Here is an 11,834-nt window from a genome sequence, read left to right on the forward strand (position 1 = left end):
AAAAAAAAAAAAAAAAAAATTAGCTGGGTTTGGTGGTGGCAGGCACCTGTAATCCCAGCTACCCAGGAGGCTGAGGCAGGGGAATCACTTGAACCCGGGAAGCAGAGGTTGCAATGAGCCAAGATCACTCCACTGCACTCCAGCCTGGGAGAAAGAGTGAGACTCCCTCTCCAAAAAAAAGAAAAAAAAAAAAAAAAAACCACGATGGCCCCTCTCTCTCCGATCCTTACAAGACAAAGACATTTCTACCTGCACTGTCTCCATCTCCATCCCGGAACATGGAGGATGATATTAAGCTTGAACTTGACCCATTTGTCAAAGGTACAATGACCTGTTCTCATAGGTACCCTGAATCCTTTCATGTTACGCTTTTTGGCTATAGGCAGGACAAAGAGAAATTCTTCCTGTTGCCAAGACAGACATGGGGAATTTCCAAGGCCTGCCTTCTGAAAGTCACCTCGTCTCTTCTTCCTTGGCCCAGTGAGAAGTTCAGACGTTTCCCTTGGAGATGCCCAGAACAGAGCCTGGGATGATGAGGAGAGGCGGGAGAGCTTCCGAGGAGACGGTAAAACTCCCTAGGAATTTTCACATTTGGAAGGGAGTGAAGGGGGCTGGCATTGCTTGGGTGAAAAAGGAAGGAAATTGAATGAAGAAGATATAGCCAGGAGCGGTGGCTCCTGCCTGTGGTCCCAGCACTTTGGGAGACGTGGGCTGGAGGATTGCCTGAGTTCAGGGGTTTGAGACCAGCCTGGGCAACATGGAGAAACCCTGTCTTTACAAAAAAAAAAAAAAAAAATTAGCCAGGGCAGTGGCATGCACCTGTAGTCCAGCTACTCAGGAGGCTGAGGTGGGAGAATCACACGAACCTGGGAGGCAGAGGTTGCAGTGAACTGAGATGGCACCACTGCAGTCCAGCCTGGGTGACAGAGCAAAACCCTGTCTCCAAAAAAAAAAAAAAAAGAATTGAGGCTGGGCACAGTGACTCATGCCTGTAATTCCAACACTTTGGGAGGCCAAGGTGGGTGGATCATCTAAGGTCAGGAGTTCGAGACCAGCCTTGCCAACATGGTAAAACCCCATCTCTACTAAAAATACAAAAATTAGCTGGGCATGGTGGCTGGTGCCTGTGGTCACAGCCAGGGAGGCTGAGGCAGGAAAATTGCCTGATCCCAGGAGGCGGAGGTGGCAGTGAGCCGAGATTGCACAACTGCACACCAACCTGGGCGACAGATTGAGACCCTGTCTCCAAAAACAAGAAGAATTGAGGAAATTAGAAAGAGAGGAATTCTGTTCTACTTAATCCATTCACTTTCTTTTCAGCTAATCAGGGCACATGCAAACTCAATCTTCATTCATTAACAACTAATCCATGGCCCGGCGTGATGGCTCACGCCTGCAATCCCAGCACTTTGGGAGGCCGAGGCAGGTGGATCACCTGAGGTCAGGAGTTCCAGACCAGCCTGGCCAACATAGTGAAACCCCATCTCTACTAAAAATATAAAAATTAGCCGGGCGTGGTGGTGGTCACCTGTAATCCCAGCTCCTCGGGAGGCTGGGGCAGGAGAATCGCTTGAACCTGGGAGAGGAGGTTGCAGTGAGCCGAGATTGCACCACTGCACTCCAGCCTGTCTCCAAAAAAAAGAATTGAGGAGATGAAAAAGAGAGGAATTCTGTTCTACTTAATCCATTCACTTTCTATTCAGCTAATCAGGGCACATGCAAATTCCATCTTCATTCATTAATAAACTAATCCATTTTCCATTCACTGATATGCCTGCAGGGCCCTGGAGCACCACCATCCCTCCCCCAGGCCCAGGATGTGATTCTGAACCTACAGTCAGACTGGACCACCTCTCCCCCGATGTCGCCAGAATGTCCACAGGAACTCCCTCACCTACAATAGACGGATTACATTCCTCCCTACTCTTCCCATACTGTCAGAGTCTGACTGGTGTGAAGTTTCCGTGTTTTTATGTGTATTTTACTACCAGGGTCGGCTAGATAAGGAGGAGCTTTCATTACATCCTGGCAGTCTGTCCCCGGCACACACAGCCGTCCTCCCTTCCCCCCACATCTGATCTAATTCTCTCTCTGCTCCGCTGAGGCTGGCCTGGCCTAAGAGGATTAGAGCATTTGCTGAACGGGACCAGGACAGGGTCAGAGAACCCGCTGTGGGGAGACCCAGGGCCAGGACGGCCACCAGGGGGCGGCAGAGGAAGCGAGACGCGGAGAGGGGTGTGGAGTGCCGAGGACGGGGGGCGCTCGTTGGCTTAGCACCATGAACTATTTTCATTTTCAAATTTACAATGTTCAGATAAGTTACGAGAATTCAGAAGAATTGAGCTAGGTTCCCGGAAACAAAATAAACAGATCAACTGAATCCTATGTACAAGGCAAGTATATTTTTTAAAAATAAGAAATTTAAAATACCACGTAAAATATCAGACAATAGTAACAATGAAGTGCAAGAAATAAAGCTACAGAAAGATACTTGCAAGAGCTCTGTGATTAAATAATCGCATTTCAGCCAGGCGCGGTGGCTCACGCCTGTAATCTCAGCACTTTGGGAGGCCGAGGTGGGTGGATCACCTGAGGTCAGAAGTTTGAGACCAGCCTAGCCAACATGGTGAAACCCCATCTCTACTAAAAATACAAAAACTAGCCGGACATGGTGGTGTGCGCCTGTAATCCCAGCTACTCAGGAAGCCGAGGCAAGAGAATCACTTGAACCCGGGAGGTAGAGTTTGCAGTGAGCCAAGATTGCGCCACTGCACTCCAGCCTGAGCAACAGAGTGAGACTCTGTCAGAAAAATAATAACAATAACAACATTTCATGAAGAACCTTTGTAAAACACCAATTGAATGAATATAAATAAGTACTAAGTCAACTAGACTTTGTAAAAACTTCAATTTCTCCCAAAAACATTTATAAATTTGATGTCATTCCAATTAAAATTCCAACAATTTTCTTGAAGAAACTTGAAAGCTCAAGTCTGGGCAACATGGAGGAACCTTGTCTCTACAAAAAATACAAAAATTAGCTGGATGTGGTGGACCACACCTGTAGTTCCAGCTAGTCAGGAGGCTGAAGTAGGAGAATCACTTGACCCTGGGAAGCAGAGGTTGCAGTGAGCCAAGATGGCACCACTGCACTCCAGCATGGATGACAGAGTGAGACCCTGTCTCAAGAAAAAAACTTTTATAACAATTTTTGTCCATCAAGTCTAATTTTTAAATTGGGTTTTTTTCTTCCACTAAAATATCAATCTGCTGATGAATGTTTTGAATGCTACGCACAGTGATCTACTTAACAAAAGCAAGAAGACAAGCCACAGAATAGGAGATCTTCGCAGAATATTAACTCCCAATGGAGTTTTATGTTAAAACATCGTGGCTGGGTGCAGTGGCTCATGCCTGTAATCTCAGCACTTTGGGAGGCTGAGGCAGGCGGAACACTTCGAGGTCAGGAGTTCAAGGCCAGCCTGGCCAACATGGTGAAACCTCATCTTTACTAAAAATACAACAATTAGCCAGGCACAGTGGCTGGCACCTGTAGTCCCAGCTACTCAGGAGGCTGAGACTCGAGAGAATCACTTGAACCTAGGAAGCAGAGGTTGCAGTGAGCCAAGATCATGCCACTGCACTACAGCCTGGGCGGCAAAGCAAGGCTCTGACTCAAAAAAATACTTATATGAAATCAACTACAAAAAAATGGGCCCAAAAGAGCATGAATAGTCACTATTTAATAAAAATAAGAAAAAAATTTAAAAAAAAAACTAAAAATAGTCACTATTTGAAAATGCCTAATGCCCACATGAGAATTTCTCAATCTCTCAATCATCAGGGAAATGGATATTACAACCACAAAGCCACAAGTCACTGGATCAACAAACATTAAAAAGTCTCACAATCCTCAGTGTTGGGGAGGACACTGACCAGCAGGAGGGCTGGGAAAAGCCCTTTACAAAGCTCTCAAGAGGCATCCACTAATGCCAAACGTCCCAGTGAACAGCGACTCCAATCCCAGCAGAGAAATGCTCAGGCTCAATTCAAATGAGAGGCAGGCACATCCACAGGCCACCTGTGATGGCTGCATAGTGAAGACAGCAAATGTCCGCCTGCAGCAGGGTGGGTAAAGGGTGGTGCATTCACTGCAGAAAGTCACCAGCAGTGTAGACCAGCCATTCCAGGCCCTCTGGGATCTGAAGAACTTTGCAGGCACAAGCCCCTTATAAATCCAGTAAGGACCCAAGGACTGAGTGATTTTCGTCCACGGAGCCATCCTTCTCTTCGTACTGAGATGTGGTGGTAAAGAGTGAGGATTCCTCCAACAGGTCTACGGGCGGGAGCAGCTCCGTGAAGTCAGGGAATAACTGGGTTTCTGGCAACAAGTTGGAGGCATAGGGGCTCTGAGGCCACACGGCGTCTGGGGCTGGGGCTGGGAGTGATCCCGGACCTGGCATCAGGGCTCTGCCTAGGACTGGGTCTGGGATTGGGCCTGGGCCTGAGATGGGGGCGGGGAATGGACCTGGGCTCGAGCCTGGATCTAACATTGAGCCTGACAGTGGGCCTGACATTGGGCCTGGGATCTGGGCCGGGCCTGGGATAGGGCCTGGGATAGGGCCTGGGATAGGAGCTGGGACTGGGCCAGGGCCTGGACCCTGGGCAGCCGGGAGGCCCTCCTGTGCTCCACACCCAGGGCCACCCCAGGTCCGGTGGAGGCTGTAGGTCGTGGGTTCTGCTGCTGGGAGGACTCCCCAGGGGCCCGGCTGAGGGGAGATCCAGGAACCCCGGCCCTGCGGGAACTCAGGACCCCCAGGGACGGAAGCGAAGGCTGCAGGGACTAGGGGTGCAGCGCGGGCTCCTCGGCCTCTCTGCCCAGGGACGCGCTGCGGCTGCTGCTGGAGCCGTCGCTCCCGAGCTAGTTTGGCGCGGCGATTCTTGAACCACACCTGGGAGCAGGGGGGACAGGGAGGAGGTGTGAAGGAGAGGCTCGCGCGGTCCGGTGAGCCGCTTGGGGGCGGGGCCGGCCTCAACCTCTCCCTCTGTTCACCCCCACCCCGCACCCACCATAAGAGGGCCCCCGGCTCCCAGGCCTGGAGAAGGGAGGGGAGAGGGTGGGGTGGGAGGGGAGGAGCGGGGCCTGCTGCCCGGGAGCCCGGGGGGCCAGGGAGGGTTCGAGGGGAGGGACCGCGGGTTCTGAGGGAGGCTTGAGGTCTGGGCACCGGGAGACCTCGTGGGGGACCGATGTCCTGTGGGCGGGTCCACAGGACATCGCTTGGACCGATCCTGTGGGCCGGTTTGGGTTAGCATAGAGTTGGAACAGGACTCAAGATGCAGCCCGGGTCTACACTGGCGGGACCCCTTGCTTGGCAGGGCAGGAGATGGGCGGGCGGGCCAGGCCCCGGTGAGTGACAGAGGTGGAGAGGCTCCTTGGGGTGACTGGGGCGGGCGGGGTAGGGCTGGGAGTCAGACCTGCAGTTGGTGCTCCTTGAGATCGAGTGTCTTCGCCAGAGTCAGTCGCTTGTCATAGTTCGGATACTGGTCGTTCTGAAAGTAACTTTCTAGCACTTCCTGCTGGCTTTGAGTGTAGACCGTGCGCTCCTGCCGCTGTCTCCTTGGAGGGTCCGGGGCCACGGGAGGGCCTGGGGACGGGAGGGAAACAGGTCAGAGAAGCCCCCAGGGAGCCCCCGGCCCCGCCTAGGGACCCCGTCCCCTGAGCCAGGCAAGGATCCCAGGCAGTGTGAGCTGGGGCGGCACCGCGGATGGCAGCCTGGTAACCGGACCAGACCTTGCACCTCTCTGGGCCTCAGGATCCACATCTAGGAAATGGGCATGATAACAGCTCCTGTATTATTAGGGACCCCACAGAAGGGAAGGCAGGCAGCCTAGTCGTCTCACCTGGGAGCAGACAGGGCTGCTTCCGGCCTGCTCAGCCCTCCCCAGCTGCCCCTTCCCCTCCCATCCAAGGGCTATGGGGACACTTGCAGGGGTGCAGACACCTGCCCAGTCCTCTGCTCCACTCAACTGCATGGTTTAATTTCTTTCCTTCTTTCTTTTTCTTGGAGAGGGGATCTCGCTGTCACCCAGCCTGGAGTGCAGTGATGTGATCACGGCTCAAGGCAGCCTCCACCTCCTGAGCTCAAGCAATCCCCCCGCCTCAGTCTCCCGAGTAGCTGGGACCACAGGTATGCACCACCACCCCTGGGTAACTTGTATTTTTGGTAAAGACGGGTCTCACTGTGTTGGCCCAGCTGGTTTCAGAGTCCTGGGCTCAAGTGATGCTCCCACCGTGGCCTCCCAAAATGCTGGGATCACAGGCGTTAGATGCTCCGCGCCGCTGCGTGATTTTTCATTTCCCAAAGGCCGCTAAGTTCTCCCCTCTCTGCAGGACGGGAAGCCACCCGCGCAGGCCCAGCCCTGCTCTGGCTGCCCAGATCTGCACTCTGCAGCCTCCCCCACAGGATCAGCTCGGACCCCTCACACCCCTGCCCCCGCTCACCTTGGAGATGACCAGGGTCTTGCATCCTGCGTCCTGCTCTGTTCCCAGACATGAGTGTGTACTGCCAAGGGCTTGGCTCTTAAATCACTTCTATGCTGTGCCCACCCTGGCCCACCCTGCTGGGACCCTCCCTTTCCCACCCTGCCCTGCAGTCCCGCCCCCTGGAGGAGCTGAATGATGGATGAATCCTTCATCACTGATCAGGTACTGCCTGCCAAGCTGTGCTGGGAGCTGGGGAACCTCAGTGGGCAACACAGCCTTGGTTTCACCCTCATGGGCCCAGGCGAGGCAGCATTCCACGCGGGGTTGGGGGGTCAGCATTGTGACCTGTGGTTGGGGTCCCCATCTCAGGAGAGGCATCGCCAGTCGGCCCCCAGGAGTCATCCTTGTTCCTTCCCAGGGCTGGGGCCCCGCATGACCAATGTCAGCGAGTCTAGCCACTCCTCCCGGCTCCCAGGCTGCCCGCCTTGTCCAGCCACCACCTCTCCCTCCTGGATGACCCTGCAGCCTCATCTTTGGTCCTTTGGCCCCTACTATTTGGCCCCTACTCTGGCCCCTACTATTCATTCTTGTAGTTACCTCTCCTCCAACCAGGAGGGGACACAGGTCTGATGGATGTTTCCATGGGCTGCTGCTGACTGGCTCTTGTGAGTGAATGAACCCGCTGCTGATGTATACAGGGAACCCATGACCTTGGTTCACACAAGTCAGGTCCCTTAGGGCTGCATCCGCTGTGTCAGACTCCTGGCTGTTCTCATCTCCTCATAGCAGGACCCATGTGGGTTCAGGGGTCAAGGAGATTGACAAGGCTCATGATCCGAGGAGCTAAAAATTAGTCAATCAAGGCCGGACACGGTGGCTCACGCCTGTAATCCCAGCACTTTGGGAGGCCGAGGTGGGCAGATCACCTGAGGTCAGGATTTCGAGACCAGCTTGGCTAACATGGCAGAACCCCGTCTCTACTAAAACTACAAAAAGAATAGCTGGACCTGGTGGCAGGCACCTGTAATCCCAGCTACTTGGGAGGCTGAGGCAAGAGAATCACTTGAACCTGAGAGGCGGAGGTTGCAGTGCAGCCTGGGCAACAGAGGGAGACTCCGTCCCCACCCCCCGCCAAAAAAAAAAAAAGAAAAAGAAATGACTCATGCAATCAATTTCAAAATTCAATAAAACTTAGACATAAACAGGCCTCACTCATTGTTTTCACCAGCTACTGAGAGTTCTGTTGTAGAAAGCAGCATCCCCAGCAATGATTCCTCATCGCATGCGTTGTCCGGCTTCATCTACAGGACATGCTGGGAACACAGTAGTGACCCCGGAGATTTTGCACTGTGGCTATTTATTTGGCCAACAAAGGCATAAACAGATGAACAAGCTCACTGGTACTATTTTGTGAAGATAGACATTTAAATATAAGAAAATTCGGCCGGGCGCAGTGGCTCATACCTGTAATCCCAGCACTTTGGGAGGCCGAGGCGGGAGGATAACCTGAGGTCGGGAGTTCGAGACCAGCCTGACCAAAATAGACAAACTCCGTCTCTACTAAAAATACAAAATTAGCTGGGCATGGTGGCACATGCCTGTAACCCCAGCTACTCAGGAGGCTGAGGCAGGAGAATTGCTTGGACCCTGGAGGTGGAGGTTGTAGTGAGCCAATATCGCACTATTGCACCCCAGCCTGCGCAACAATAGTGAAACTCCGCCTCAAAATAAATAAATAAATATAAACTAAAACAAAACAAATAGTGACTGGGCATGATGGCTCATGCATGTAATCCTAGGGCTTTGGGAGTCAAGGCAGAAAGATCACTTGAGGTCAGAAGTTTGAGACCAGCCTGGGCAACATAGCGAGACCTTATCTCTACAAAATATATATATATATTTAAAAAACTAGCCAGGCGTGGTGGTAGGTACCTGTAGTCTCAGCTACTTGGGAAGCTGAGGCGGGAGGATCCCTTGAGCCCAGGAATTTGAGGCTGCAGTGAGCCATGATCAAACCACTGCACTCCAGTCTAGGCGACAGAGCGAGACCCTGTCTTGGAAATAAATAATTGTGAAATGGTGTCTCGCTCTGTCACCCAGGCTAGAGTGCAATGGAGCGATCAATCTCGGCTTATTGCAACATCTGCCTCCCAGATTCAAGCGATTCTCCTGCCTCAGCCTCCCGAGTAGCTGGGATTACAGGTACCCACTATCACGCCCAGCTAATTTTTGTATTTTTAGTGGAGATAGGGTTTTGCCATATCGACCAGGCTGGTTTCAAACTCCTGACCTCAGGTGATCCGCCCGCCTCGGCCTCCCAAAGTGCTGGGATTACAGGCATGAGCCACCACTCCCGGCTGCCCTTGCTTTTAATGGCAAATGTTATAGGATTTGAGCTTATTTGATAGTTTTGGAAAGGGTTCAAAACAGAGTGACTTTTATACCAAAAGAATGTAAACAGAAAAAAAATGTTTAAAAACAGGAAAAAAAAAAAAAGAATTTAAATCAGGGAAGTGAAGAAATATTTGTGCACTAATGTTCATAGCAGCATCTTTTACAATAGCCAAAAGGCTGAAACAATCCAAATGTCTATCAAATGAATGAACAAAATGTGGTCTATCCATGCAATGGAATATTCTTCAGCCTTAAGCAGGAAGTTCTGGCACAGGCTACAACCTCCATGAACCTAGAAAGTATTTATGCTAGATGAAATAAGCCAGGACAAATATTGTATGATTCCACTCCCAAGAAATATCTAAAATAGACAAATTCATAGAGACAGAAAATAAGCTAGAGGTTCCCAAGGGTTGGGGATGGGGAGAATGAGGAGTTCAATATTTGATAAGTACAAAGTTTCATTTTGGGGCCGGGTGCCCTGGCTCACGCCTGTAATCCCAGCACTTTGGGAGGCTGAGGCGAGTGGATTTCTTGCCCAGGAGTTCCAGACCAACCTGGGCAACATGGTGAAACCCTGTCTCTACTAAAAATACAAAAATTAGCCAGGCGTGCTGGCGGACACTACTCGGGAGGCTGAGGCGGGAGGATCACTTGAGCCCGAGAGGTGGAGGCTTTAGTGAGCCAAGATAGCACCACTGCACTCCAGCCTGGGCAACAGAGCGAGATCCTGTCTCTAAAAACATAAAAGTAAACAAATAAATTAAAGGTTAGGATGGTAAATTGTATGCTATGCCTATTTTACTGCAGTTTTAACAAATAAGAAAAGTGGTTTTGCTCTGGGTTCAAAAAAGAGGGTCAGGAAAAGAGGGTCATTCTGATTCTCTTACCTTGAAGGTGAGGGGGATGAGGAGTGCCCAGAACTAGGGTTTTTGTATAGAAACAGTGTCACTTGTATTCGACAGAATAGGAGGACATGATCTTTGTGATTTGAACAACATATTTCTCTCTGGGTTCAGACATGATTACAGAGAGCTCAGGGCAACACAAGGAATAACCTTGTGCATTTGTGCTTGTTTCTTTGTTTAAATCCAGTTCTTGCACCATGCATTGTGTTTTATGAAATCCTTTCTTTTTTAAATAATGTTTATTTGTTTATTTATTCATTTATTTACTTATTTATTGAGATGGAGTTTCACTCTTTCACCCAGGCTGGAGTCCAATGGTGCGATCTTAGCTCACTGCTCTGTCTCCTGGGTTCAAGCAATTCTCCTGCCTCAGCCTCCCGAGTAGCTGGGCTTACACACGCCCACCACCAGGCCCAGCTAATTTTTGTATTTTTAGTAGAGATGGGGATTCGCCATGTTGGCCAGGCTGGTCTCGAACTCCTGATCTCAGGCAATCTGCCCACCTCAGCCTCCCAACGTACTGGGATTACAGGCATGAGCCACCGTGCCCCGCCTGAAATCCATTCTATCCAAAGAGAGAGCATGGAAGGCCTGGATGTGAGTGCAAGGCCAGCCCCTGGACATTGGGGGCTGCTTTTCTCTTTCTGGTATTTCACCAACTCCCTTGTACTGAACATTCCAGGCAGTGTCTCAGAGCAGCTGGGAAGCCCTGGAGGTCCTCAGCTGTGTGACCTTGGGCAATAGCCTTCCTCCCTCCAGGATCAGTTTCCCCACCTATACAATGGGCCTGGGTGGATTCAGGCATCTCTTATCATGACATCTGCTCAGGAGGGGACCTGGCACAGAGAACCCTCCCTGATCCCTCCGCTGCTCCCCTGGTTTGGAGAATCCTCCCCAGTCCTTGCATGCTTGTCCCCAGGGCAATGTCACTAGCGGCCCTGCCTCACCTCACCTCCCCCCTGCAAGAGATACTGATCAACATTATTATCTTGAAAACCAGCCTCCTCCCCAGCCACCACCAATGCACCAAGTTTAAGCCAGCAATTTTCTTTTTTGCTTTTTTGTTTTCTGTTTGTTGGTTTTTTGAGACAGTCTCCTCTGTTGCCCAGGCTGGAGTGCAGTGGCGCAATCTCAGCTCACTGCAACCTCTGCCTCCTGAGTTCAAACCATTCTCCTGCCTCAGCCTCCCAAGTACCTGGGATTACAGGTGCCCACCACCATGCCTGGCAAAGTTTTGTGTTTTTAGTAGAGCCAGGGTTTCGCCACGTTGGCCAGGCTGGTCTCAAACTCCTGACCTCAAGTGATCTGCCCACCTTGGCCTCCCAAAGTGCTGGGATTACAGGAAGGAGCCATCATGCCCAGCCATAAGCCAGCAATTTTCAATATCTAGTTGGCATCAGAATCCCCTGAAGAGCTCCTTAAAACCCAGATCCCTGGGTCTCACCCCTAGAGTTTCAGTTTCTGATTAGCAGGTGATGCTGATGCCACTGAGATGCAGCAGGAACCACACTTTGAGAATGGCTGTTGTCAGCTCAGTGGCAAGCCTCTCTATCCACCTCAGCCCCACACCTGGCCTCTGTCTCAGAGCTTGCCTTGTTTAGGGACAGGAAGAGGCCAGCAAGCCAGGGCAGGAAGGATGGAGACTTGAGCCAGGGCCAGATGGCATCAGACCTTGGAGGAGCTCAAATGTTATTCCCAGAAAACAGAAAATAAGAGAGAGGTGCAGAAGTAGGAAGACATCATAAGCTTGGGAAGCCGGGCATCGCGGTGGGGTACAGCGGGGAGAAGAAAAAAATAAGAAGACAGATGCAAGAAACAGAGGCCGGGCACAGTGGCTAACACCTGTAATCCCAACACTTTGGGAGGCTGAGGCGGGCAGATCACAAGGTCAGGAGTTTGAGACCAGCCTGGCCAACATGGTGAAACCCCGTCTCTACTAAAAATACAAAAATTAGTCTGGCGTGGGTAGCAGGTGCCTGTAATCCCAGCTATTTGGGAGGCTGAGGCAGGAGAATCACTTGAATGTGGGAGGCAGAGGTTGCAGTGAG

At 51.4% G+C, this 11,834-nt stretch overlaps 1 protein-coding gene across 1 annotated transcript; it reads right to left on the reverse strand.

The window, feature by feature from the left end:
* Positions 1–4,020: 4,020 nt before the first annotated feature.
* LOC111520118 (tetra-peptide repeat homeobox protein 1-like) lies at positions 4,021–6,532 on the reverse strand. The gene is made up of 3 exons (XM_023182618.2): positions 6,503–6,532; positions 5,476–5,645; positions 4,021–4,952 (listed from the first exon to the last, which is right to left on the reverse strand). Exons 1-3 carry the CDS (start codon positions 6,525–6,527, stop codon positions 4,230–4,232), a joined length of 918 nt encoding a protein of 305 aa, XP_023038386.1. The 5' UTR covers positions 6,528–6,532; the 3' UTR covers positions 4,021–4,229.
* Positions 6,533–11,834: the final 5,302 nt, after the last annotated feature.

This window comes from Piliocolobus tephrosceles, chromosome 21, assembly GCF_002776525.5.
Source record: "Piliocolobus tephrosceles isolate RC106 chromosome 21, ASM277652v3, whole genome shotgun sequence".
NCBI classification, from domain to species: Eukaryota; Metazoa; Chordata; class Mammalia; order Primates; family Cercopithecidae; genus Piliocolobus; species Piliocolobus tephrosceles.

Excerpts from the sequence above, each read along its gene's own strand:
- LOC111520118 (XM_023182618.2), bottom strand. The coding sequence starts at position 6,527 with ATGCAAGACCCTGGTCATCTCCAAG. Across the intron at positions 5,646-6,502 it reads AGACCCTGGTCATCTCCAAG|GCCCTCCCGTGGCCCCGGAC; the intron begins GTGAGCGGGGGC and ends TCCCGTCCCCAG. Across the intron at positions 4,953-5,475 it reads TCAAGGAGCACCAACTGCAG|GTGTGGTTCAAGAATCGCCG; the intron begins GTCTGACTCCCA and ends CCCTGCTCCCAG.